The sequence below is a fragment of the Gymnoscopelus microlampas genome (genome assembly GCF_963454915.1).
Source record: "Gymnoscopelus microlampas genome assembly, chromosome: 18".
In the NCBI taxonomy this organism is placed as follows: domain Eukaryota; kingdom Metazoa; phylum Chordata; class Actinopteri; order Myctophiformes; family Myctophidae; genus Gymnoscopelus; species Gymnoscopelus microlampas.
In genome coordinates this window covers 34,343,308-34,369,182 of record NC_139955.1, presented here as the reverse complement: position 1 = coordinate 34,369,182, position 25,875 = coordinate 34,343,308, and the positions used below count along the sequence as shown (strand labels likewise).

General features: G+C 42.4%; 1 protein-coding gene across 2 annotated transcripts in view; it reads left to right on the top strand.

Annotated features, from left to right (window-relative positions):
- Positions 1 to 25,875, top strand: part of ldb2a (LIM domain binding 2a) — a 106,986-nt gene that overhangs the window by 24,288 nt on the left and 56,823 nt on the right. For both annotated transcript variants that reach the window (XM_084042047.1, XM_084042046.1), the window contains exon 2: positions 2,450 to 2,552. In XM_084042047.1, the coding sequence (XP_083898173.1) occupies positions 2,450 to 2,552 (103 nt within the window). The remainder of the gene's footprint in view (positions 1 to 2,449; positions 2,553 to 25,875) is intronic.

Sequence of the window (25,875 nt, the reverse complement as noted above, 5' to 3'; positions counted from 1 at the left end):
TGTATTGTAGGCTACATTTTACTGTATCAAATTCAAGTGGCAGAGCATATAGAACAGAATAAAAGCTGGTCATTTAGTCAGATAGTGAGTATGTGTGCATGAGAGTCTTGTTAACCCTTGGCTTGACTCTCAATCCCAAGAGGCTCACAAGAGGATCTAGTGAATTCAATGAGCAGATTCTGTCTCTCATTCTGTCACGTGTTTCTCATATCTCATCTTATTTTCTTAATACCTCTCTCTCTTTATGTCTCCCCCTCCTATGTCTTTTACTCTCTCTTTTTGTGTGTGTGTGTGTGTGTGTGTGTGTGTGTGTGTGTGTGTGTGTGTGTGTGTGTGTGTGTGTGTGTGTGTGTGTGTGTGTGTGTGTGTGTGTGTGTGTGTGTGTGTGTGTGTGTGTGTGTGTGTGTGTGTGTTACTGTTGATCAGAGGCGTTGTGGAGTTTACTGGGCAACCACTTGAACTGCTTTCTTCTGTCTACACCAAATCTCCTCACCCAAAAAACGCTTTTGTCCAAAATAGAGACACCAGGTAGAAAGTGGTTATAAAGTGGGACACATCAGCTGCATGATTGCCAATACCGATGTCGTTAAAAAAGTCAAACAACGGCCAAGATATCGTCCAGACCAATATATCTGTTGGGCTGTAAACTGCAAATTCAACAACTCCATTCCAGAGAGGGCCCATGTGGCATTCTTTCGCTCCACCCTAACTTAACTGTCTCATCCAAACAAATGAATAGAGCACCGAGGTCTGACATCATTGACGCTAGATGGCACTATCACAGTGTTATTTTTTGGAATGGATTTCCCATAGCGGAATCTTAGATTGTGTCATATAAGAACTGTGTTCCAGAAATAAACAAATCAGCTGGGTGATTTTACTCATGTGGATGTGAAGCATCAACTGTGTTTCTCCAAACACAGACGTTATCAAATGTAACTCAATATCATAAACGACACATGCCTGACGAAATCGCCGGGGGGGGGGGGGGGGGGGGGGGGGGGGGTTTGTTTATTTTTGGAACACAGTTCTTATATGACGCAATCTAAGATTCCCCTATGGGAAATCCAATACAAACAATAAAGCTAATGTCAGGACTTCTATATATACTCTATTGAAATAATCTTTAACCACTTAAACCCTCTAGACTTGGTAAACTGGACCTGAGTTGGCTCTGTATGTGGACCGCTTTATTTCAGTCTACACCGAATTACACCGAAAACCCAGTTTAGGATGGAGACCCACTCTGGCTCCTCACTGGACTTGACATTTTCATAACTGATCATTGGGATGTTTTATAAACATTTTAATCTGTGGTGACTCAGCCAGTTAATTTGTAAACCTCATACTGTATTACAAAACTCCGGGCTCGCGTGTGACCTTTCCCCGTTGCCCTCACTTTCCTGTCAGCTTTCACTCTCTTCAAGACAAAGCAGAAATGTTAAAAAAACGAAACAAAGACAAAAATAACACAGCTGTATTGTGTAATGTGACCTGTATTGTCATTCCACAAGACTCCTGGCCGGTCTGTTAATCGGGGTTAACTGACTGTTCGGCTAGTTGGTTATCCCCTAACACCGGCTCATAATCACCTATTGATTGATAATCACCTGATTGATCGGCTGAGCAGTGCAAGAGGGGTCAGGGCTCAGCCGCTCGGATCATTGCCACAGCCGCTCAGTACGCACGCTCTTCTGCTATGAGAAAATGTGACCCCTGTGTGTGTGTGTGTGTGTGTGTGTGTGTGTGTGTGTGTGTGTGTGCGTGGGCGCATCTGTGTGTGTGGTGTGTGTATGTCCAGGTTACCGCTCATTGTTGCTTGATGGTGCTTGGTGGTGACAGCGCTAATTGTGGACATATGGGGAGGTTGCTAGTGATCACCCGCGGCCCTGGCGACGAAGCGATGAAACACGCTGATATGTCATAACATGCCAGGGCAGATTAGCGTCAGTCGAAGGGGTTTTGAGGGTCCCTGCCAACATTATCATTTTGTATAAGGAGGGGTGGATGATCCATAACCCTAACACTGAACCAAACACATTGTCACGTGTTATAGCGCATGTTGTCCTTTATAAGTTGAGCTGTCACCTTTTATAGAATTACTGTTTTTTTTTTGCATTCCTCAGGTTTTCTGTTTATATACCAACTTCTTCTGTATTAACACTTATTTGAAGTCAGCCATATAGCGTTTTTAGCAAGTGTGATGTTCTTGTATGTCACTTCTCTATACTCTAAACTAATACTTACTTGACCGGGGTCGGGCTCTGTACTTGGTCCGCTCTTTTCTCCCTCCACACAAAGCATAAATGTGTTTTCAATCAGAAAGCCTTTTGTGTGAATTCAAGTTAAGATTAGATAAATCTAAAGGTAGGTCAATTATTAACCAGAACAAGTTATCTCTGTCATCCTCTCCGTTGACCCTCAACCCCTATATGTCTTCCTCTGACAGGAAAGCGACAGTTTGTGGTGGGACGCGTTTGCCACAGAGTTCTTTGAGGAAGACGCTACGCTGACCCTCTCCTTCTGTCTGGAAGACGGACCAAAGAGATACAGTAAGATACCTCCTTCAATGCACCGGGTTCACACAAATAACGAGCAGGTGTCACGTCTGCCAGTTATTTGTGTGATTTGTGTTATTCGTGTGAACGTCTGAGACGTGCATTCAGATTAGAGTAGACCAGTGGTTCTCAACCAGTGGTCCGGGGACCACCGGTGGTCCTTGAGGGGGTTCCAGGTGGTCCCCAGCTAAATGATGGAGAGTTGGTAACCAAATGGACCCTTATAGATCTTTAATTCTTGAGAGCATTTTACACTCTCAAGAGTTCAATTATTGTTAAACATCTGCATTACTCAATTAAATAATTCATATTTTGATCAAAGTTTTCCTGTTTATCTCTCCTATTGGTACCACATCAACACATGGAATTATGGACACAATCTTATCTAACGATAACAAAATATTCTTTAAGTTTTGGGTCTGAGAGGCTAAATCTCATCAAATGGTGGTCCGTGGCTCAAATGCCGAATAAATAATGGACCTTGATATGAAAAGGGTTGAAAACCACTGGAGTAGACCATCGATGCGGGATGTACATTTTACACCCTATTATAGGACTCTGGGTCCATCATCTTGGCAGACTAATGGGGAAATGAATGGGGGTGTAAAAGTATTGCCTCAAACTGCTCTATGTCCAATGCCAACTTTTGATAATATGAATATCTCAATCAGTCACTACTCTCTCACCACACAACAACCACACACTCAAAGCACGTTCTTCTTATGCTTCTTATGCTTCTTTAGAACTGTTACAAAGTGCTTCATAAAGAATAATAACGCAGGGAAGATAAATAAATAACCGACCTTAGAAGAAGTGTTGAAATCGATGCATAAATGCATAAAAACATGCATAGGAAAGAAGAAACAAAAATACAAGGTGATTTAAGAAGTGAGGTTTTGTCTCTCCTTGGCCTAAGCTCAATACTTTAGTGGGTTAACATTCCTTTTAAGCTACACTCTTGCAAAAAGTTTGGCTCTTGCAAAAAGTTTTACAAAGTTTTTTTTCTCCACTTCTTTTTTCCCTTGTTTTAAAAATACATTTTGGTTGTTTCTGCCATTTTAGAAATGCCAGAGTAGCTGTTCACAACAGCAGTGCAAGAGCAGAGTTCCTCTTCCTGTTTTGCTTGACAGACTTCCTTTGTGCCATAAATCGATCCTGTGCTTTTCTCTGGAGATACGGTAGACAGTATACTCCAAGAAAAGTGAGACAAAGAAAGAAACCAATCTTTTTCAGCAGCGGTCTCATTTTGCTATAGCCATTATACTCTGTTATCAGAATGAATTTTACTATGATGTATTGCTGTAAAAAAAATTACACTTTGTACCTTTTAAGGAAAGGAAAGAAAAAGCGGCTATGTGTTTTGTAACCGACAGTGGTGATACGTCCCACAGCAGGGGGCAGGGCTCATATAGTTGCTGTCGGGTGGAAACCTTTTATGTCCAAAACCTTTCCTTTTTTGTGTTATTATTTTAAAAACATTTGAAAGATTATGAGATTATTTTAAAAACATTTTAAGATAGTGAAAATAGAACGCGATGCGACACGTTGGGAGCTTGTAGATCGGCTATTTTCTCTACTTTTGTGCGACACTCTCGCATGATGAAGTAGGGCATTAATTTACAAAAAAAAACGAAAACATAAAATGTTGAAATGTGGAGATACAAGGTTTCTGCTCGTCAGCGACGATATTGTGTTTGCAGTATTGTGTGCCGTTCAGCTCATCTGCATAGGTTTGGTCCTATGATATCAGAAACATATTGGATATCACACAGGCAGAGAGATAAGGACTCGGCAGCTCTGAAATGCAGGAGCCGACGTGCGAGAGAGAGAGAGAGAGAGAGAGAGGGAGAGTGGGAGAGAGAGTCAGCAAAGTTACGGAGAAGAGCAAGAGAGAAAGACAGAGTGAGAGAGAGACAGGCAGGCAGAACGACAGACAGACAGACAGAGGGAGTGGAGGATTGTTGCTAGCCAGGTTCTCGGTTTTCGCTTTTCAAATGTAAAGGTAAAAATCCCCCGGCGGCTAAAAGATGGTCCCCTGTTCCCACGGGAACAGCAGGCTTAACGCCATGGCGATGATGAGTCACCACCAGCCGCAAGCCTTCCTCCATCCAGGTGTACTACAGAGTAGTGTGGACGCGCACGCGTACACACACACACACACACACACACACGGACACACGGACACACACACACACACTCGGACACACACACACACACACACACACACACACACACGGACACACATGGACACACACACACACACACACACACACACACACACACACACACACACACACACACACACACACACACACACACACACACACACACACACATGGACACTCACAGACACTCACGCATCCACAAACACACATAACTCCCTTCCGCCCACCACCTATATATGTCTATCTATAGAGAGAGGTTTCTATAAAGTAAGACCAAAGCATCACAAACAAGCTGATGTTAAACTGCTGGAATATTACCATCAGCTGCAGCATTACAAGCAGGAACTCAACATGCAGTATGTATAGCCTAATGGCCATGGTTATATCATTTTAAATGTTACATTTTAGTAGGTGTACATACCACTATCATACATCTTTTAACCACTTGAACCCCCAGAATCCGTATTCTGCTGAAAACGTTTGCAGAAAATAGCAGATCTACTGTGACTATCTGGGGACAGGGGAGAAAAGTTTCCTGCACCTCAAACAATAATGATTAATAGTGGTTGTGTTTGATCAACTGAATTGATCACCTCAAATGAGCCCAAATTACCCTTATTGAATTGAGTACTTTATTTACAGTTTGCAAAAACAAGGCACGGTGTCACAGATTTATACAAAATAATGTCAAAAGGATAACCCAGGTAAGCCCCCAGGGCTTGTTTCCATTAAGGTCCTGTGTATTCAATTCATCGAGGGTACATTTGGCTGCATTTGTAAATTCTTACAAATAAATTAACACTCAGGATTTTATGCTACAACCAGCATGTCCTGATCTGTACTGTATAGCACACCGTCGGTCGGATGTCCAAAACCGTTCCTTTTTTATTATTATAAAGAAAAGGAAAATTGTGAAAATACCCTATAGCTACAAGCTCACAACGTGTAGCGTCGTGACACGTTGTGAGCTTGTAGATCTGCTATTTTCACAATTTTAGTGTGACGCTCTTGTATGATGAAGTGGGGCATTAATAAAAAACATCAAAAGTTGAAGTATGGAGATACATGGTTTCTGCCGGACTGCGCCGATATGTTGGTGGTTAAAGAAGAGCTGCCCCTCCCCCTATATGTGGGACCACGTACACCGCTGGCTGTAGAGCCAAGTCGTGCTGGAGTCATCTCTTGTGTGCTGCCTCCCACTCAGCAGTTCCTACTAATCTATCTCTGTAGAGAGAAACATTGCACCCACTCATATACATATATACATACATACACATAATATATAGATAGATGGATACCATACATCATTGGTTCTCAAAGTGGGGTCCGAGGACCCCCAGGGGTACTTGAGGGGGTTCCAGGGGGTCCCCAGCTAAATGATGGACAGGGACCAAATGGACCCTTATGGGTCTGTAACTCTGAGAGTGTACAAATGGAACCAAATGGAAACCATTTGGTTCCATTTGTACACTCTCAGAGTTAAATTAACATTGATTTTACAATATGAATTGGGGTCCCAGAGACATACGTGCCATTAAATGGGGGTCCGTAGCCTAATGCATGTCAAACTGGGGGTCCTTGAAATTAAAATGGTTGAAATCACTGCTAGAGAGCCGTAAAAATCTTCTATTATGGGGGTCCCTGGCTTATCTTTTCAAATGGGGGTCCGCGGTCTAATAAGCGTCTATTTGGGGGTCCTTGGCACGAAAACGTTTGAGAACCACTGCCATAGATAGATAGATAGATACACGCCCACATATACTGTATGTACAGAGCTTGATTTGTAACAAAAAAAACAGAGGGGTTAACATTTTCTTAAACACTTAAGCCCTAGATGTACAAAAAGCGAAAATGGCAATGCATCGTGACACATTGTCAGCTTGTAGAACAGCAATTTTGTGAAAAATTTAGAGAAATCCCAAATAGAGATGCCATGCAGGGTTAATGTGGTTAACATGCATTTTTTTTAAATTACATTGTTTGTGATATTTGTCACATATATCAAACAACATAAAATATCAAACATATTAGAATCTCTGCATTTGCCTAAAGGAAATGCATGTATTTAATTCAGTCTGACCAGAAGCAGGGATAAATCCTCTCCTCCCCACGGCGATACAAATGAATGACCAGAGGGGGTATCGGAAGCAGAGGCATGGATTTCTGCCCCATCCCCCCCAGCAAAACCATACCTACAGTATGTATATATGTATACACACAGTATATATACATATATATATGTAAATATATACTCAACTCAAACTTTACTTATGCAGCCCTTTTACCAAAGTGCATTACAGAAGTATGAAAACACAGAAAAAATACAAAAGCTATAAAAGACAAAAAGAGAAATGAAAATGAAGTGAAATACAAAAAGGCAAGCCACACACAATAAGGGCCGTAGATGGGCTTTTATTTGGCAAATGGATTTGGTGTCTATTTGTATGTCTGCTTCTTGTGTTTAACATTCTCCTTTTTTTTATCTTCTACTTTTTGTGTATAACTGAAAAATGAATAAACATTGAATCATAAAAAAAAATATGCTGCATATAAAAAGAGAGAGAGAGAGATAGCTGCGTTGTTCCTGAAATTGTAGAGGAAAATGTTGAATCTCCATGTGAGTTGTGCCTGTTAAAACCCCACTTAAACCCTCTATTCTTATTTTCTTTTTCTTTCTTTTTTTCTTTTTACCAATTCGTCACCCCAATTTAGTCAGTTATGCCAAGTGATATTTCTGTGTTGTCACTATCCTACTGACTCACCTACCAGCGAGGAGCCCCCACCGGGAGGACATGGAGCCTTCATCCTATTCCTCCCGCCCAACACCACCTGCTGACAGGTGGATTATGTGTACAGTGACAATTATCACCCTGGTCCCTCCCTGAAAAAAACAAAAACACTCTATAGTGAAACAAATCTGAGTTACAACGGTACTTGGACCACTTTATTTCTGTCTACACCAAATCGATTCGTGAAAAATAGCCCATCTACGGCCCTTATCGTGTGTTGCATGTCTTTTTGTATTTCACTTCATTTTCTTTTTTCTTTTTGTCTTTTATAGCTCTTGTATTTTTTCTGTGTTTTTATGCTTCTGTAAAGCACTTTGGTTGTTTTTAAATGTGCTGCATATTTAAGTAAAGTTTGAGTTGAGTTGAGATCTACAGTAGCCGATCTTGTAGATCTGATATTCTTGGTGAATGGTTCCCCCCAGAATAGGGATGTTGGGGTTCAAGTGGTGAAAACCTAGCACAATAACCCAAGGACCTTGAGCAGTACACTGCAAAATCCCGCCTTTAAAGTAACTGTGAAAAAATGCACCCGTAAGGGTGTTGCAGTGTGCTCTATGGCAGTGGTTCTCAAAGTTGGATCCGGGGACCCCCAGGGGTCTCCAGGGGGTCCCAGCAAAATTAGTTAACACATTCGGTGCCAGAGGTTTATTAAAACAGGGTACATCTAGTGCCAGCGTTCTTACCATTTACGCTGGGCTGTTTAGAGCTGTAGAATCGATGACGAGCACCCGGATGTAAGCGGATGTTTACGGTTTTGGCACTCAATGTGTTAATATAGCATCACAATAATTATTTTAATCACTTTAACCATATTTTATACTTAGGCTATTCAAAAATAGCAGAACTACAAGCTCGCTGTGACCTTGTAGATCTGCCATTTTTGTAAAATCTTGAAAATGTGTGAATAATAGTTATTTTTTTACACAAATCTTTGCTTCTAGGGGTCAATCATTAACATACAATCATTTTGGGGGTCTTTGACTTGAAAAGGTTTGAGAACCACTGCTACACACTACACACATGGCATGAAGGACAACAGGACCTGACACACGATGCCTCTCACTAAATGTTAGCTGTCCTGTGTATTCAGGTTATATAGGATACGCTAGAGCTATAGCCATGGGATCTATAGAGCAGTGATTCTCAATTTATTTATTTCAATGACCCCCAGTTTGATATGCATTAATACATAGACGCCCATTTGATTACATTTTTTTTACTCTGGGACCCCAAACTACACTGTTCTTTTTTTTCTTATAATTTATGGAATTTCTTTGAATTTCACTACTTCTTAAAAAAAATAATTTGTTTCGGGAAATAATAATTAAAAACTAAATGTATAAAAACAACAAAATAAAGGAATATTTACTCGCAACCCATGAAAACAGATCCACGACCCTCAAATGTGTCCCGACCCACTGTTTAGGAACCAATGTTCTAGAATACCATGAGATGGGTTATACTGTAGTACACAGTCAAATCCTCAGTGTGAATTTAACTTTCAGAGTTATGGGTCCATTTAACATTCTCTGTTAAATAAATACTATGGATTTTATTGTGTACTCGGCAGGGTACAACACAACATCAATTAACGTGCATTGTGGAATGGAGTACTATTTGAGTAACAGAAAAAAAGCTCTCACCTTTTTAAAGAGAGTACTTGCATATTTAATATTGATTAATTATTTAATTAATTAATGAAATTGTCTTTGATTAACTATTCAGTGGCCATGCTCGTGTCGCGTGTTGATGTATGAGTGCCTTATCTTTAATCCATCTTCAAATTAATTATGCCTAGATTATTTGAATGATGACCATTATGCAGATTATGAAGAAAAATCTATTAATTCCGTTCCGCCAAGACGTTCATTCAATAGAATATGACAGACAGCCACGTTTTAAACAGACACTTTCCCCTATAATCCCTGTTGTCTGGGGGTGGTGGTGGGCTCCTTCAGAGGTGTAAAGCAATTGAATAGTTATACTGTAAAGTCTCTCGCTGGGTGTTGGTAGTGTCATTTCAGTGAAAGGACATCCCTTTCAAAACGCCTGGCGTTGATTGTGAAAAAGCCATCGCTCGCTGAGGCACAGGTTATTTCCGTGAGCTCTCTCTCCCTGTTGCTTTCTCTCTCTCTCTCTCTGTTTCTTTCTCTATCTTTCTCTCTCTGTTGCTTTCTCTCTCACTCTTTCTCTCTCTCTCTCTCTCTCTCTCTCTCTCTCTCTCTCTCTCTCTCTCTCTCTCTCTCCCCTCAGTTTTTCTCCCATGACATGACATGATGTGACACGACGCAACAAACGGGACACCATGCGACACCGTATAACACAACAAAGTAAACACATCAGTGCCACATCACCGAATGTGGCACACGTGTGCTCGGCTAACTCATTGTTTTGTGCACAGAACCTTCTTCCCCTAGCACTTTATAATTGCAGCCCTTGCTCCCCCCCCCCCACCAACCGCCCCGCCAACCCCCTTCTCCCCACCCCCACCCCCCCCGACCAGTACCTCGTCTCACCCTGCAATCCACCAGCTATCTGATGAAAGCCCCTCTCCATGATGCAATCAAAGAGCAAGCCTCGGTTTTACAACTAGCTCAAAGAAGAGAGAAGAGACGAAACTCTTCATGTTCAATGGATCGTGGACTCACTCGGCGGGGGGAAACTGTGAAATGGACTCATTTACAGTTTCTCTACAAGTTATGAGCTGGTGTTGCAGCATGCGATAATTACAGTTTTAAAATGACCAGCCAGCGCTAGTACTCTTTAAATAATGACACCAGGTAAGCAGCATATGGACCTAATCCTGATTAACTGCGATCCCTCTGTAGTCTCTGGTAGCGTTCCATCTTAACAAAGGGAGTATAAAACAAATTAGCCATGAGTCACGTAGGTATTTTAATGATGTCAATAGCTGTGAGTTTTGCCAGTCATGTGCGTTCAGTAAAGTTGACAGGCAGTTATTTCCTTTCATACATATCATGCTGATGTCTTTTGGATCGGTCTGGTCATTATGATGTGAATACGTCTTAAGCCTTTTTACTAATAAAAGCAGGGAAATCAGACAATGCTGTTGTAGTGACATCAGCAGCCAGTCTTCTTAGCTCTCACCAGTGGTTCTCAAAGTGGGGTCTGGACCCCCAGCCCCCCCCCCCAAGGTTCTTGGGGGGGGGTTCCAGGGGGTCCCCAGCAAAATGTGTTAATACAGCGTCAAAATCGGTTGAACCACTATAACAATGTGGATCGGCTATTTTCAAAAAACTCTTTTATATAAATCTTCTATGAGGGTCCCTGGGACAAACTCTTTTCAGATGGTGGTCCGTGGCCAAATTACATCAGCTATCTGGGGGTCTTTGACATGGAAACGTTTGAGAAGCACTTGGTGTTACTAGGCAGTCATAGTGGGCCTGTCTTTACTTAAGGTGTTAATGAGCAGTCTTAAGGCTGTCATAGCGGCGTGCTGGAAGCTGAAGAGGGGCCGTGAGGTGGTGGTTAAAGACGAGAGCCATGATCCCTCTTTCAGCCTGCTGAATTAAAGATTGACAGGGAGACGGGGGGTGGGGGGTGTGTGTGTGGGTAGTATAGGGGCCTCAGTGAAGGTATGGAAGCAGCGCTATACCTGTCTGTCAGTCTGTCTGCCCGTCTGTCTGTCTGTCTGCCTGCCTCCCTGTCCGTCTGTCTGTCGGCCTATCAGTATCACCACCTGTCTTTCTGTCTGTTCGCCCGGTCTGCCTCTCTTTGTGCACGAATGTACACGCGCGCCTTTCTCCTCTCCTTTATATCAGTGTTTTTTCTTTCTTTCTTTTGTGAGCGAGGGAGTGAGAGAGAGAATGGCAAATGTTTGTGCGCGCGCGTGCGTGCGTGTGTGTGTGTGTGTGCTTTTGTGCAACAGCCTGTGCCTGTATCGTGTGTGTTTTGTTGTGTTGTTCAGAGTGTAAAGGGGGTACTCTGTGCTGCTGCTGTGTGTGTGTGTGTGTGTGTGTGTGTGTGTGTGTGTGTGTGTGTGTGTGTGTGTGTGTGTGAGAGGGGGGGGGCAGTACGAACCTCCTTCACACACACACACACACAGAGAGAGAGAGAGAGAGAGAGAGAGAGAGATGGATGGAGTGGAGTGAGGAGAGAGGGGGGAGGGTGAAGGTGGAGAGTGTTGATTGACAGGCGGGATGATGCAGCCCTGGCTCAGCTGCAGCAACGAGATGTCGACCGCAGGTTTGACTGACAGGCCTGGGAACCACGGCGACGGATACGGCGGGGGAGGCTGGGTGGGATAGGAAAGAGATTGGGGGGCGGGGGTAGGGGGCTGACGGGGGGGGGGGGGCGTTGTGAGGTAAAGGGGAGTGAGAAGAAACGGCAAAAAAGTGATACCAAGCTATAGAGAGAGAGAGAGAGGGGAGGAAGTTGGAGGGAGGTGCATTGTGGGAGATGGAGAGGGAGAAAGACGAGGAAGTCAAAAAAAGAGGGAAAGGAGGCAGGACAGTGAGAGAGGTAGATGCAGGAAATAGAGAGACGGTAAGAGTGGGACGGGTGAGAGAGGAAGAGAGGGAGAAAAGGGTGTGTGTGTGTGTGTGTGTGTGTGTGTGTGTGTGTGCAGTGGTGGAAAAAGTACTCAAATTTTTACTTAAGTAAAAGTATCAATACTGCAATGTAGAAGTACTCTGTTACAAGTAAAAGTCTGGAATTAAAAATTGACTTGAGTAAAAGTACAAAGGTATTGGTATCAAAATGTACTTAAAGTACCAAAAGTAAAAGTACTAAAATGTTTGAAAATAGCAGATCTACAAGCTCACAACGCGTCGCATCACGACACATTGTTAGCTTGTAGATCGGCTATTTTCAAATAGCCTAGGTATAAAATAAGGCTAAAGTGTGTGTGTGTGTGTGTGTGTGTGTGTGTGTGTGTGTGTGTGTGTGTGTGTGTGTGTGTGTGTGTGTGTGTGTGTGTGTGTGAAAGCGAGCGTGCGTGCTTAACTGTGTGAGTGCTTGTATGTTCAGATGTGAAACAGACAAAAGATATTTGCTCATATTGCCCTGCTGTGTGTGTTATTAACGATAATCATACAGTACATTGTAGCATACTGTAAACCTGATTCAGTGTTGTTCAGTGCACAGGCATTCCAATGAAGCATCGTTGAATTGACCAGAGAGAGAGAGAGAGAGAGAGAGAGTTTTATCTGTAGAGATGTGTAGGTGTTGCGTTCATTGTCTGTCTGTTGAGAGTAGAGGTGAACAAATTGATACTTGGGCAGATGCACAAGAAGTGTGTGTGTGTGTGTGTGTGTGTGTGTGTGTGTGTGTGTGTGTGTGTGTGTGTGTGTGTGTGTGTGTGTGTGTGTGTGTGTGTGTGTGTGTGTGTGTGTGTGTGTGTGTGTGTGTGTGTGTGTGTGTGTGTGTGTGTGTGTGTGTGTGTGCGCGCACACACACACAGATTTAAGGGCCGTTCACACCAAGCACGATAACTATAAATATATCTATAAATATGTAGTTTTAAAAGTCGTTCTAACTCAAGTGGATGGCAAAGTCCACAGTCCACACCACAGCTATAACGACAACAGTGTTGAACGATATACGTATGTATTTGGTTATATTCATAACTATACAGTAGTTATAGTTATAGTGCTTAGTGTGGACAGCCCTTTTATGTGCTGAAGGGACATAGTAGAATGCACACACACGCACACGCACACACACACGCGCACACACAAAGAAACTGATAGACATAATGAGGTGTGTGTGTGTGTGTGTGTGTGTGTGTGTGCCTCTGTGTGTGTGAGGGGAGCCACATGATGTCAGGTTTTTGGTTCTGGTGCTGATTTTGGAGAGTCCTAGACCACCAATTACCAATGTTTTGACTGATATTTCGTATATAAAAAGTGTGAAATCTTGAAAACCTATTTGAAGAACATTTAACTTCTAAGCAAAAATATTTTCATAAAAAAACACAGATAATGTTTTGATGCATAAAAAAATTACATGAATGAACTTTATTTGATTTAACAATAAAAAGATTGGCAATTTACAAACTCACAATACTTCACAATGCCACACGTTGTGAGCTTGTGGATCAATAGGAACGGCAGATTTAAAGTGGCAAAAAATCTGGACACATAGGCTGCATAATTGCCTATACTGAATGTCCACAAGAAAAGTCAAGTAATCGCTGATATATATTGACCAAACTGATATATCGGTGTGGCTCTAGTAGAGAGAGAGAGACAGAACAGAAGGTATTAAAACGTAACCATTATCACAGGTTTTCACAAAGCCACTCATTAGCCAGGCATGCCATCAACGACACACACTTACCTAATGTATGTGATAATGTGTGACTGTAAACGTGCATTTACTGTATACATTTTTCTGTGTACATTTAACCACATACTGTACAGTAAGCCCTGTTTTATATTTTGTCGTGCGATGGTGTTGCGCTGCAAACATAGCAGATCTGCGAGCATCCCGTCGCAGCACATAGTGAGACTGTACATCACCTATTTTCGCTACCTGTACTGTATGTTTGAATTTTGGGGGGAAAATCTTCGCCTATAATAACCGTGCAAAATATGCGAAAAATGCGGTGCTCGCTTGATTTCACAATCGCCAAAAAGCAACACAAACAGAGAAAAGGCCATTCTCCCCAATCGAATAACAAGGAAATGAATGGGCTGTTATTTTGCGATTAAGTGACCCACTGCTCCTCTGCTTCACAGAGAGCCAAACGGTGACCCCATAGGTGAGGGAACAGCGCCATCTAGTGGAAAACCCCTGAAAACACAAAATCTCCCCCATTCTCGTCATTGGCAGACTGTAATTTAGCAAAATATGACGAGACATCTCGTCATTGGTAGGTAAAGAGTTAAAGGGAACCGTTAAGGAATCGGACCGCTAAGAGGGAATCGTTAACGAACCACAATCGTTAAAAAATCGAAATGATCCCAACCCTAGTCATTCAGGGTGACCAACGGAAGACTGAGACGTTACAAAGAGACAATTTGTTTGGTTTGAGGCTGCGGAGGAAAGGAAGCCTTTCGCTACAGAGTCAGACACCCACCGTCTGGAATAATTGACTCCTGCCGTTAGAAAATGATTGCTGGCATGAAATGTATAAAACGCTTGTTTGTCTCCTGATATTTCTCTGCTAATTTTTCCAAACACAAATGAAGCTATCTTGAGCTCATAATAGCTGTCAAAGTTTGTTGTGTACCCCTTAATCTGCTTAAGTAGTGACACATGTCTTGTTTTAGCAAAGACGTTTGTTTTCTCAAAGGACGTAAATCTAGACAAAAATTATAACATGCAGATAAAAGTGTGTGTGTGTGTGTGTGTGTGTGTGTGTGTGTGTGTGTGTGTGTGTGTGTGTGTGTGTGTGTGTGTGTGTGTGCGCGTGTGTGTGCGTGTGTGCAGTTGTGTAAAGTAGCTAAGTACATGTACTCAAGTACCGTACTTAAAGGTAGGGTAAGTGATTTGCTTTGGTTAAAATAAGTGTTAAATAGCTCTATATTCTGATAGTACTCATTGCTATAGAGTGTTTGTTCAGTAAAAGGAGTCTCCTTGTCTCTCCAGCTCTTTATAAAACAGAAAATGCATTTTCGTTTCAGTTTCAGTTTCATTTCCAATGTTATCCAATCAGGATAGAGAACTCAATCAGGATATAGATTAAACAAGTGAAATTGGAAGTGATGACACTAAGAAATGAGCAGGCAAAATTGGAACTGGAACACTATACAGATGAAGCTTAAAAATGGGTACTTTCTCCTGATTGGCTGAGATTTTGACACCTACCGGAAAATGTATTTTCTGTTTATTAAAGAGCTGGAGAGACGGGGAGACATCTGTTACTGAACAAACACTCTATAGCAATGATTACTATCAGAATATAGTGCTTTAACCTTTTAACAAAATACTTTTGTTTTAACCAAAAAATATCACTTACCCTACCTTTAAGTACAATTTTGAGGTATTTCTACTTTTTTCAGTATTTAATTTTTTCAATACTTCTACCCCACCACATCCCAGACGAAAGTATTATACTTTTTACTCCACTACAATTATATGAAAACTTTAGTTTCTAGTACTATGTAGATTTTCATTATTATTACAAAACACACAAACCACTTCAGCCGTATATATTTTGGCGATGCGACGCATTGTGAGCTTGTAGATCTGCTATTTTCAAAAGATTTTTTAATACATTTTGAACTTGTGAAATGGGACATTTTTTTTGCACGTTCACTCAAGTACATTTTTAATACGGGACTTCTACTTGTAACGGAGTATATCTTCAGCACATTGCATTATTGATACTTTTACTTAAGTTAAACATGTGAGTACTTCTTCCATCACTGTGTGTGTGTGTGTGTGTGTGTGTGTGTGTGTGTGTGTGTGTGTGTGTGTGTGTGTGTGTGTGTGTGTGTGTGTGTGTGTGTGTGTGTGTGTGTGTGTGTGTGTGTGTGTGTGTGTGTGTGTGTGTGTGTGTGCGTGCGTGTGAGAGGATGTATACCGCCGTTGTAGAATGTTGTTAGTGACACGTACTCTACAGCATGCAGTATGAGTTGCACGTTCAGCTGACAGTAGAATCGGGTGCCCAGAAAATGTATTGATGCTGACTCTGTCACTGTAGCAGGAATGCTTGACAGGACTGCCTTTACTGGCATTACTATGGTAATGACGACGGCACAGCAGCAGGTACTGCATGAGGGGCTTGCAGAATACTCTTGGTGTGATCTAAAATCAGTGATGCTCAACCTGCGGGCCGGGGGCCCCACTGGTGGGCTGTGAGGATACTGCGTGTGGGCCCCCAAATAATTGGCAAAACACTACGATTCTAATGATAATGTAATATCAATACCTTATTATGATAATAGAAATGAATGTAAAAAAAATCTTTTATAACCTCAAATTAGTTTTCATTGTTATATCGATAAATAGGAACTTTGCCGTTGACCCGCGCAGGAACATACTCGATTGATTGATCATTACAGTAGACATTCTCTGGAAATGCACACGGCCCACCCATTTGACCACTTAACACGGCAGCCGTTAAGTGGTCAGATGGGTGGGCCGCAAACAATTTAGAGATTAGCGCGCCCAGAACAGGTTGAGAACCCCTGATATAAATATACATAACCAGCACTGATGTACATGTGGTCCCTCAACAAAGAACAAGCTTTAACCATTTAAGTCCTGTTCACTTGGTTGTACGACAAATATCAAAGTAGCTGATCTACACCTCAAGACGCGCCATGTGATTTATTTTTAAACCCGCGAACCACCAACTCAGGATAGCGTGCCTTTTACGTCGCAGGCCACTTCTGGGGTCCTGAGCCATCGGTTGGGAAACGCCGGTCCATAAGGTAGTTTCCAGGTTGTACTGAACGAGGGTGGGAACCACTGTGTGCGGCTGACAGGATGTGGGGAAGGCTATCGGAGGGCACCAGCTGTCTGTTAGGATGGGCAGGTCTCTGCACTTCCTGTTTCTCACCAGTGTGTGCGCAGCGCAGCAAAACAATCCCGGCTTCCCCTTCCAGGCAGCCGGGGAACAATGGAGGTCGCATAACAGACCCTTCTAGCCCTCTCCTTCTTCTTCTCCTCCTCTGTCCCCCTTCTCTTTGTCCTTCTCCTCCTCCTGCCGTTTGGATTTATAGTCCGCAACGCCAAAACACCTTTGTTCAAGGGCACAGGCTGAAACGCGTCTCTCCCACTATAATAAAAACCCGCAGCCTCTAGTGATGTGGAAAACGCAGTACTATAGATGCCACAATTCTGATATTTACTGTATTTTTCCGATTTTGTGCGCTTAGCCCACTTTGTAACGTATAAAAACCAGACAACCGTTTTAACACTGGAGATGTACCGCAGAAACCTCGGTTTCACCCTGAGGGGTGTTGCTTGCTGACAAGGCTCTCCCCGGTTTGTTTTCCCTCTCTCTGAGTAAGTGAAATTTGTGAATGTTTGCTACGAGTCACACGACATGGAAAAACACCCTGTAAAAACATACGGTCATGAAAAAATGAAGAGGAGAGAAGTGCAAGGCGAGCTTTTAAACACTGAAACATTCCAGAAGAATCAACAAGACGGGCTCGGGGAGGCTGGGGTCGAGTGGTGGGGGGTGGTGGGGGGGGGGGGGGTTGTTGAGAAAGAAATGATAGAAGGGAAGGAGAGGGAGAGATAGAGGGAGATGGGAGAGAGAGAGAGGGAGAGAGAGGGCAGTTTTATCAATAATGAATAGAATTCTCATCTGCACACTGGAGAGAAGAATTCCACCTGGAAAACAAACACACGCATGCACGCACGCACACGCACCCCCCCCCCCCCCACACCCCCACACCCCCACACACACACACACACACACACACACACACACACACACACACACACACACACACACACACACACACACACACACACACACACACACACACACACACACACACACAGAGTTATTGACACATGGAGAAATCCATATCTTTATGTAGAACCCAGTGTGGTGGAGATCCATCAGTCTGCACTATGAAAGGAGCTTAGCTGCTTCACTTAAAGTATTAAATGTTTATGTGAGGCTCTTTCAACTCTCAATAATCCTCTCTCTCTCAACACACACACACACACACACACACACACACACACACACACACACACACACACACACACACACACACACACACACACACACACACACACACACACACACACACACACACACACACACACACACACACACACACACACACCCCCACACACACATGAGTGCATGCTCTCACACAAATACCTACTTGTGCGTACTGCGTACACACAAATACAGTACATGAATCTAACTCGTCTCATTCATAGAATCTGAGAATAATGATTTTTTAGTGTACATTTTAGAAAGTTGAAGAATTGCACTTTTTTTGGTATTCATCAAACTTTTAGATGGGGGTTTTGTTTTTTTGTTTTGTTGCCGTTAAAGGACGACTTCACCCATTTTCAACCTATCTTCATAATAGATCCTCACTAATGCTCCTGATGAAATAAAATCAGAAACCTGTCTACCAGTGAAATCATCGTTAGGAAGGTTTTTTTCTTTCTTCAATATTTATTCATTATTATTATTTTCTTTATTAACGCAGGAACAATCGCTTCCATTATAGCATGCTAACTTTCCAGGAATAGAAAGCCTTTAGTTTCTATTAGCTTGGATTCCCCATCGATGATGTCACTGTCACTGATGATGTCACTGGGTTTCTGAACTGTCCACAGCACTCCTCTGAGACACAAACGGGGTAGACAAAAATGGTGCCATGTTATAATGAGCATTATTGAGGACCAATTATATGAAGACCGGTTGAAAATGGGTGAAGTCGTCCTTTTTTGTCAGTGCCAATCTGTAGTGATGTACATTGATTCCAGGGTCACAACTTTTGACAAATACGTGTATTTTGAGCGTAAAATTTAACACCATAAGCTAATCTTTAGATAAAACTGTATCGATCCCCGGAGAGAATTGCTTTAACTGGCATTTGGCTATGAGAGTGACGTTACGTATTATTATTCTGATCCCATCATCTGGAGGGATGGTTCTGCTGTGCCTGTTGAGTTGGCTGTCAAATCTAGGCTCTACCATTTTGGATCTGATTAGTTTTTCATTTGTTAAGGTGGAGGAGACTAAACGTCCACCTCAGAAATATGCTCACGTTCGTTTTCACTTTACAGTAGTGAGAATGGACTGTATAGTCTCCTTGGTTGCCATCTACAGAATCAGAATCAACTTTATTGTCACATCACAGATTCGGAGGTGTAAAAACAAGCTCACGAATGAGATTGTAGATCGGCTATCTTTTTTTTCTAATGTTCACCCCAGGATAGGGATGCCGGGGGTTCAAGTGGTAAAAGTTTCAAAAATATCATCGCACCACATCTGAGAACCTGATTTGTCCAGTTTTTAAAAGGGTTAGACGACCGGTTAGAAGTGACCATGGTGGATTTTCAAAGTCCAGGACTGGCTTTGACTATTTCTGTTTAGTTTTTTTGATCAGTGCTTCTCAAAATCCAGTTTTCTGGGGACTCTTTGTTTATGCCCGTGTAACATTTTACAGCCAGACATAATGAGGCCTCATTTATCGTTCTCATTAGTATTTTTCAGAGAAGGACGGCTCCACTTTGCCTTCAGCACACCGCTGGTTCGTTATATTCCTATCCGTCGATGGTAGCACGCCTCAGAGGTTGACGGAGAATTGTCCGGGTTCACTTTTGAGGGCGTTCTGCTTTGCTTGATATTGTCTTTCTCAAACGGGGCACAATTGTGTTAATTTCTGTTAAGGGATGTGTGAACACACTTCTGATTTATGACTGATTCGTATTTGTCAACATGCGCACAACACAGATTTGTTCAGCTCATGCAGCATCATTTGAGAACTAAATTGGTGGGAAAAAAAATTAAAGGAAGACTCCTAAGACAGAGAGTAGAAAAATAAACCTTTTTCTTTATTTTTGACATGCTCTACCACGTGTTAAAGTGCTCGAAGTCCCCTAGGCATGAATTGAGAACCAATGTAATTACTGTATCCACACACGGGTGCATACAATGCTGCTATCAGATTATACCATTTTACGAGGAAACTTGCTATACAAATTAATAATAAATAAAGTGATAATAAATTTGATATAAAGGCACACACACACACACACACACACACACACACACACACACACACACACACACACACACACACACACACACACACACACACACACACAGTGTATTGGAAATGGCCTGTGTGTCTCTGATTCCCACTGAGGCTAGATCAATAGTAACAAGCAGCCCTCTGTTTGACATCTGTTAATCCATTTAGACCGGGAACGCATCTGTGTCATTTTAAGATTTCTTTGGCTATTCAAAAATAGCAGATATGCAAGCGCATAGTGCGGCACAGAGTGCCGAGCTATGAGCTTGTATAGATCTGCTTTTTTAAAGGGGGTCCCTGGAACAAAATAGTTTACAAATGTTCGCTTTGAAAAATACATTTTCAAAGATTTGCACACATTTTCACGATTCTTAAGAAATAGCAGATCTGCAAGCTCATAGCCGCGCTATGAGCTTGTACATCTGCTATTTTTGAATAGCCAAAGACATCTGAAATGATCCGTTCCCGGATTGAATGGGTTAATCCACCTATGATCTAAAACAGACACCTGTACCAACAGGGAACGGCCTAACTCCTCCCCTCCCCCCCCTCCCCTCATCTCACAGGTCTTACCTGGGGGAGAGAATGTCCCTGTTTCTATATCGTTGCGGTCGGGCAGAAACCTTGTATCTGCATATTTCAACTTGTCATGTTTTTCCTTTCCGTAAATTAATGCTTTTGCTATTTTAATTTTTTTCTTTTTAACCCACTAAAAACCGGGAAAGCATCTGTGTCATTTTAGATTTTAGCATTGGCTATTCAAAAAATAGCAGATATACAAGCTCACAGCACGGCACGAAGCTTGCACATGTGCCATTTTTGAAAAATATATATTTGGGGGTCCTTGGCACGAAAACGTTTGAGAACTACTGATTTAGAAGGCATTTGTAGAATCTGCCTCAGGTCTTAATGCAAGTGAAAAGTAACAGTTTTGGACATAATAGGTTTCCACCGGACAGAGACCATATTCATCTCTCCCTGTCTCTTTACCTCGTTCCCTGCTCTTCTCCCTGCCTGTCTTCTATGTTCATCTCTCCCTGTCTTCTATTCATCTCTCCCTGTCTTCTATTCATCTCTCCCTGTCTTCTATTCATCTCTCCCTGTCTTCTATGTTCATCTCTCCCTGTCTTCTATTCATCTCTCCCTGTCTTCTATTCATCTCTCCCTGTCTTCTATTCATCTCTCCCTGTCTTCTATTCATCTCTCCCTGTCTTCTATGTTCATCTCTCCCTGTCTTCTATTCATCTCTCCCTGTCTTCTATGTTCATCTCTCCCTGTCTTCTATTCATCTCTCCCTGTCTTCTATGTTCATCTCTCCCTGTCTTCTATTCATCTCTCCCTGTCTTCTATGTTCATCTCTCCCTGTCTTCTATTCATCTCTCCCTGTCTTCTATTCATCTCTCCCTGTCTCTTTCCCCCGTTCCCTGCTCCTCTCCCTCCCATGTTCATCTCTCACTGTCAATGGTGGACAAAGTACTCAACCTCAGTACTGGAGTCAAAGTTTTAAAGTATTCAAAAGTACATTATTATTTTTTTTAAAGTAATACTTAAAGCTCTATTAAAAAAATAAGTAAAAAAAGAAGTTGTGAATAAAACGTTATTTTGTGCAATCTGTATGGTAGAGTATGTTAATACAATATAACTTATACAATTGAAGTGGCTATATTTGGTCTCCCTGCTCTTATATTGACATTTACATCCTGTGTCTGTAGGTTGGACACACACTTTGACACAATCCTGTTTCTGGTTTGACACAATTTTTTACCTGAAGGTCAAGATTCAATTTCTCCCCAGAGCAAGCAGGCAGGCTCTATTAGCTCAGTGGTAAAAGTTTCAGCACTAGTTTCAGCACTAGTTTCAGCACTCAAACCTGGGGTAGAACCGGAAAGTTACTTAGTGCAGCTTTAAGTATTCAAAAGTACAAATTATATTTGTAAAGTATATTCTCTTATTAATATCGATGCATTGCTGTATTGACATTTAGACATTTTCCCAAATAAATTTTAAGATTTCCATGAAATCTTCCAAAAAATATGTGAACTTGTAGATCGGCTAATTTCACTATATTTGAAATAGGGCTTAAGGAGAAGTTACAAGAAAAAAAAGAAGAAAGAAAAGGAAAGTGTTATCAGTGAGCAAGTAATGTAATCAGTGTATGCCCACACACCTTGAGGGCATGCAGATATACAAGCTCATAGGGGGCATACAGATATACAAGCTCATAGGGGGCATACAGATATACAAGCTCATAGCGCGGCACCAAGTGCCAAACATTTTGTGCAAATCTTTGAATACATATATTTTTTGAAACAACATTTTTAACTCAAATCTGTGCTTCTGGGGGGTCCCTGGAACAAAATGTTTTGATGGGGTCGGCGGCCAAAAACATACAATTTTGGGACCCCCAAAATGAGTCTGTCTGTCTGTCTGTATGAATGTCATTTGAATCAATACCTTTTCATTTTTGTCCTGTTGCATTGGAATACCTCGAGCCGGTGAAGGCGCTCTAACGTTTAATCATGAAAACGACAGTGCTGCAGCTTTTGTTTGGACGTTGCCATGGTAATGATGCTGGGTTGTGTGGTGATTAAATGTAACAGTGCAGCTGATAAGCATGCAGTTGGTTGTTTTAGCAGGCAGTAGTACTAATAGTACAGTAGTAGTGATAGTGCTGGTGGTGTGGATGGTAGGTTGACGATTGGTGCATACAAATGATACCATTACAATAATGGTATTGCATGATTATAGTGGTATATAGGGTTATAGGTGTGGCATAGAGTGGTTATTGGGGTATACAGGGATTGCTGTCGGGTGGAAACCTCATATGTCCAAAACGTTTCTTTCATTGAATTCAAATTCAAAAATAGCAAAAAATACCAGATCTATAAGCTCAAAACGTGACGTGTTTTGAGCTTGTAGATAGGCTGTTTTTGGCTACTTTTGCGTGACGCTGTAATATGACAAAGTAGCGAGTTAATTTACGATACATAAAACATACATAAAAATCAAAAATATGGGGTATAGCATGGTTATAGTGGTATACAGGTATATATATATATATATATATATATATATATATATATATATATATAAATCAATAACCACATCAATAACCCTCTACATGGTTATTGATGTGGTGTAACATGGTTAGGCTATACTGGGTGGGTGTTATTGCCCAAGGGGAAGAACCCCTCTCCCCCCCTGTGTCCCTCCCTACGGGACTATGTGTCCTGTGGGTGGGGTGTGTGGGGTATTGGGGGTAGTGGAGGGTTTATCTATGTTGAGGCATGGGGGGAGGGGGGTGGAGGTGTTTGAATTATGGATGGGGTTGAAGAGGGGAAACAGGGGCTGGTCTCCAGGGGGGTATACCACCCCCACCGCTCCCTCCCCTATACCTTTGCTTCCTCCTGCCTCTCCTCCCCCACAATGCCCTCTCCTCTCCTCCTTCTCCTCTCAATTCCTCTTTTTCTATGTTGTTGCTGTCCTCATCTTCTCTCCTCCTCATCTCTCCTCTCCTTCACTCTCTCCTCTCTCTTCAAATTCGCCACTATTCAGCCGTGGTGCAAGGTTGGATCAGGGTGACTGGAGATACATCTCTCTTTTTTCAAAACAGTCTCCCTCTTTTTCTGTCTTTCCTATGCTCTTGTAGTCTCTATTTCTCTCTCTCTCTCTCTCTCTCTCTCTCTCTCTCTCTCTCTCTCTCTCTCTCTCTCTCTCTCTCTCTCTCTCTCTCTCTCTCTCTCTTCCTGTCTCTCACTCTCTTTCATTCTCTTTTCTCTCTCTCTTCCACTCTCCCTCCTTCTCTCTCTCTTTCTCTCTCCCCTCTTCCTCTCTCTCTCGCTCCTTCCCCCCTTTCTCTCTAACCACTCTGTCTCTCTCTTCTTCCTCTCCCTCCTCTTCCTCTCTCCTTCCTTATCCCTCTCTCTACCCCTCACCCTCCCTCTCTCTCTCTCATTTGCTTTTCACTGCTACCCCTCTTGCTGTTCTTCTACTGGAGTTGCTCTACCGTTCTGTTGCCTGCTCTCTCTCTCATCTTCCCTACAGTATTTCTCGGTCCTATTCTGGTCTGTTTTTGTCGCGCCTTTTCCCCACGTTTTTTGTTTTTGATTTTGAGCCACTACTTGTGGTCTTAACCCATTAAAACCGGGAGCGCATCTGTATAACCACTTCAATCAGTATTTGATACTTTGGCTATTAAAAAATAGCAAATCTGCTATTTTTGAAAAATCTTGAACATTTGTGGATTTTTCAAAAATAGCAGATCTACAAGCTCATAGCACGGCACCGAGTGCCACGCTATGAACTTGTAGATCTACTAGTTTTGAATAGCCTAAAGAAATCAAAAAAATTACACGGATACTTTCCCGGTCTTAATGGATTAAACCACAATACTTTCTCTAGGCAAAAAATATTGCTTTTTTCAAATACACTTACATACTCTGGGAGAAATGTTTCAGGAAATTCTTTGGGTTTGTGGTGTCGGTGCTTTTTTCACACACTATGAAATGTGTGCTGGGAGAGGACTGTTGGGTGGACATTGTGTCCATCAGTAGCCTACTGCAGTGGTTCTCAAAAAACATTTTTGGATCAGGGCCCACTTGACAATCTCGAAAGCGTTCGCGGCCCACCCATCCGACCATTTAACACGGCAAGCCTGTTGCCAATGCGCCGTGGTGCATCCGGCTTGGTCGACCGTCTATATACGAACACAATCGGCAGGTGTTAGGGGGAGGGAAGCCGGACAGGGGGTGGTGATATTTGTCACTGCACGTACTCCTACGGGCTGGGGGCGGCACCTGTCAGCGAGGAGTGTTGGGCGGGAGGACTAGTACGGAGGTGCTATGTCCTCCTGGTAGGGGCTCCTCACTGGCAGGTGAGTCAGTAAGGGGAACAACAGCAGTGACAACACACAGAAATGTGTGTGGGGATGAATCAATTGGCATAATGACTAAATTGGGGAGAAAAAATGGTTATGGCAAAAAAAGGCCTGTTGTCTGTCTGCCTACTACTCTCACACACGCATGCACTTACGTACGCACACACATGCGCGTGTGCGCGTGCACACACAGAGGCAGCTATGCACACACAATCACACACACACAGCATGCTTCATTTATGGAGGCATGACCTACAACACACACACACACACACACACACACACACACACACACACACACACACACACACACACACACACACACACACACACACACACACACACACACACACACACACACACACACAGCACCCCACACATCTACTATATTATTTCAACCCCTCCCACACACAGGCACCTGGTACTTTATAGATTGTACACATAAACAAATGCACACATAAATGTACATGCACTTATAGTATACGTGTGTGTGTGTGTGTGTGTGTGTGTGTGTGTGTGTGTGTGTGTGTGTGTGTGTGTGTGTGTGTGTGTGTGTGTGTGTGTGTGTGTGTGTGTGTGTGTGTGTGTGTGTGTGTGTGTGTGTGTGCGTGCGCGCGCGCTTGTTTATTCGCTTGAATTTCTACAAAGCTGTTACCTTTTCTCTCTGTACCTTATATCCTCACTTATCACAGTGTGTGTGTGTGTGTGTGTGTGTGTGTGTGTGTGTGTGTGTGTGTGTGTGTGTGTGTGTGTGTGTGTGTGTGTGTGTGTGTGTGTGTGTGTGTGTGTGTGTCATACATACAGTACATGCACATACAAAGTAATATCAGTGAT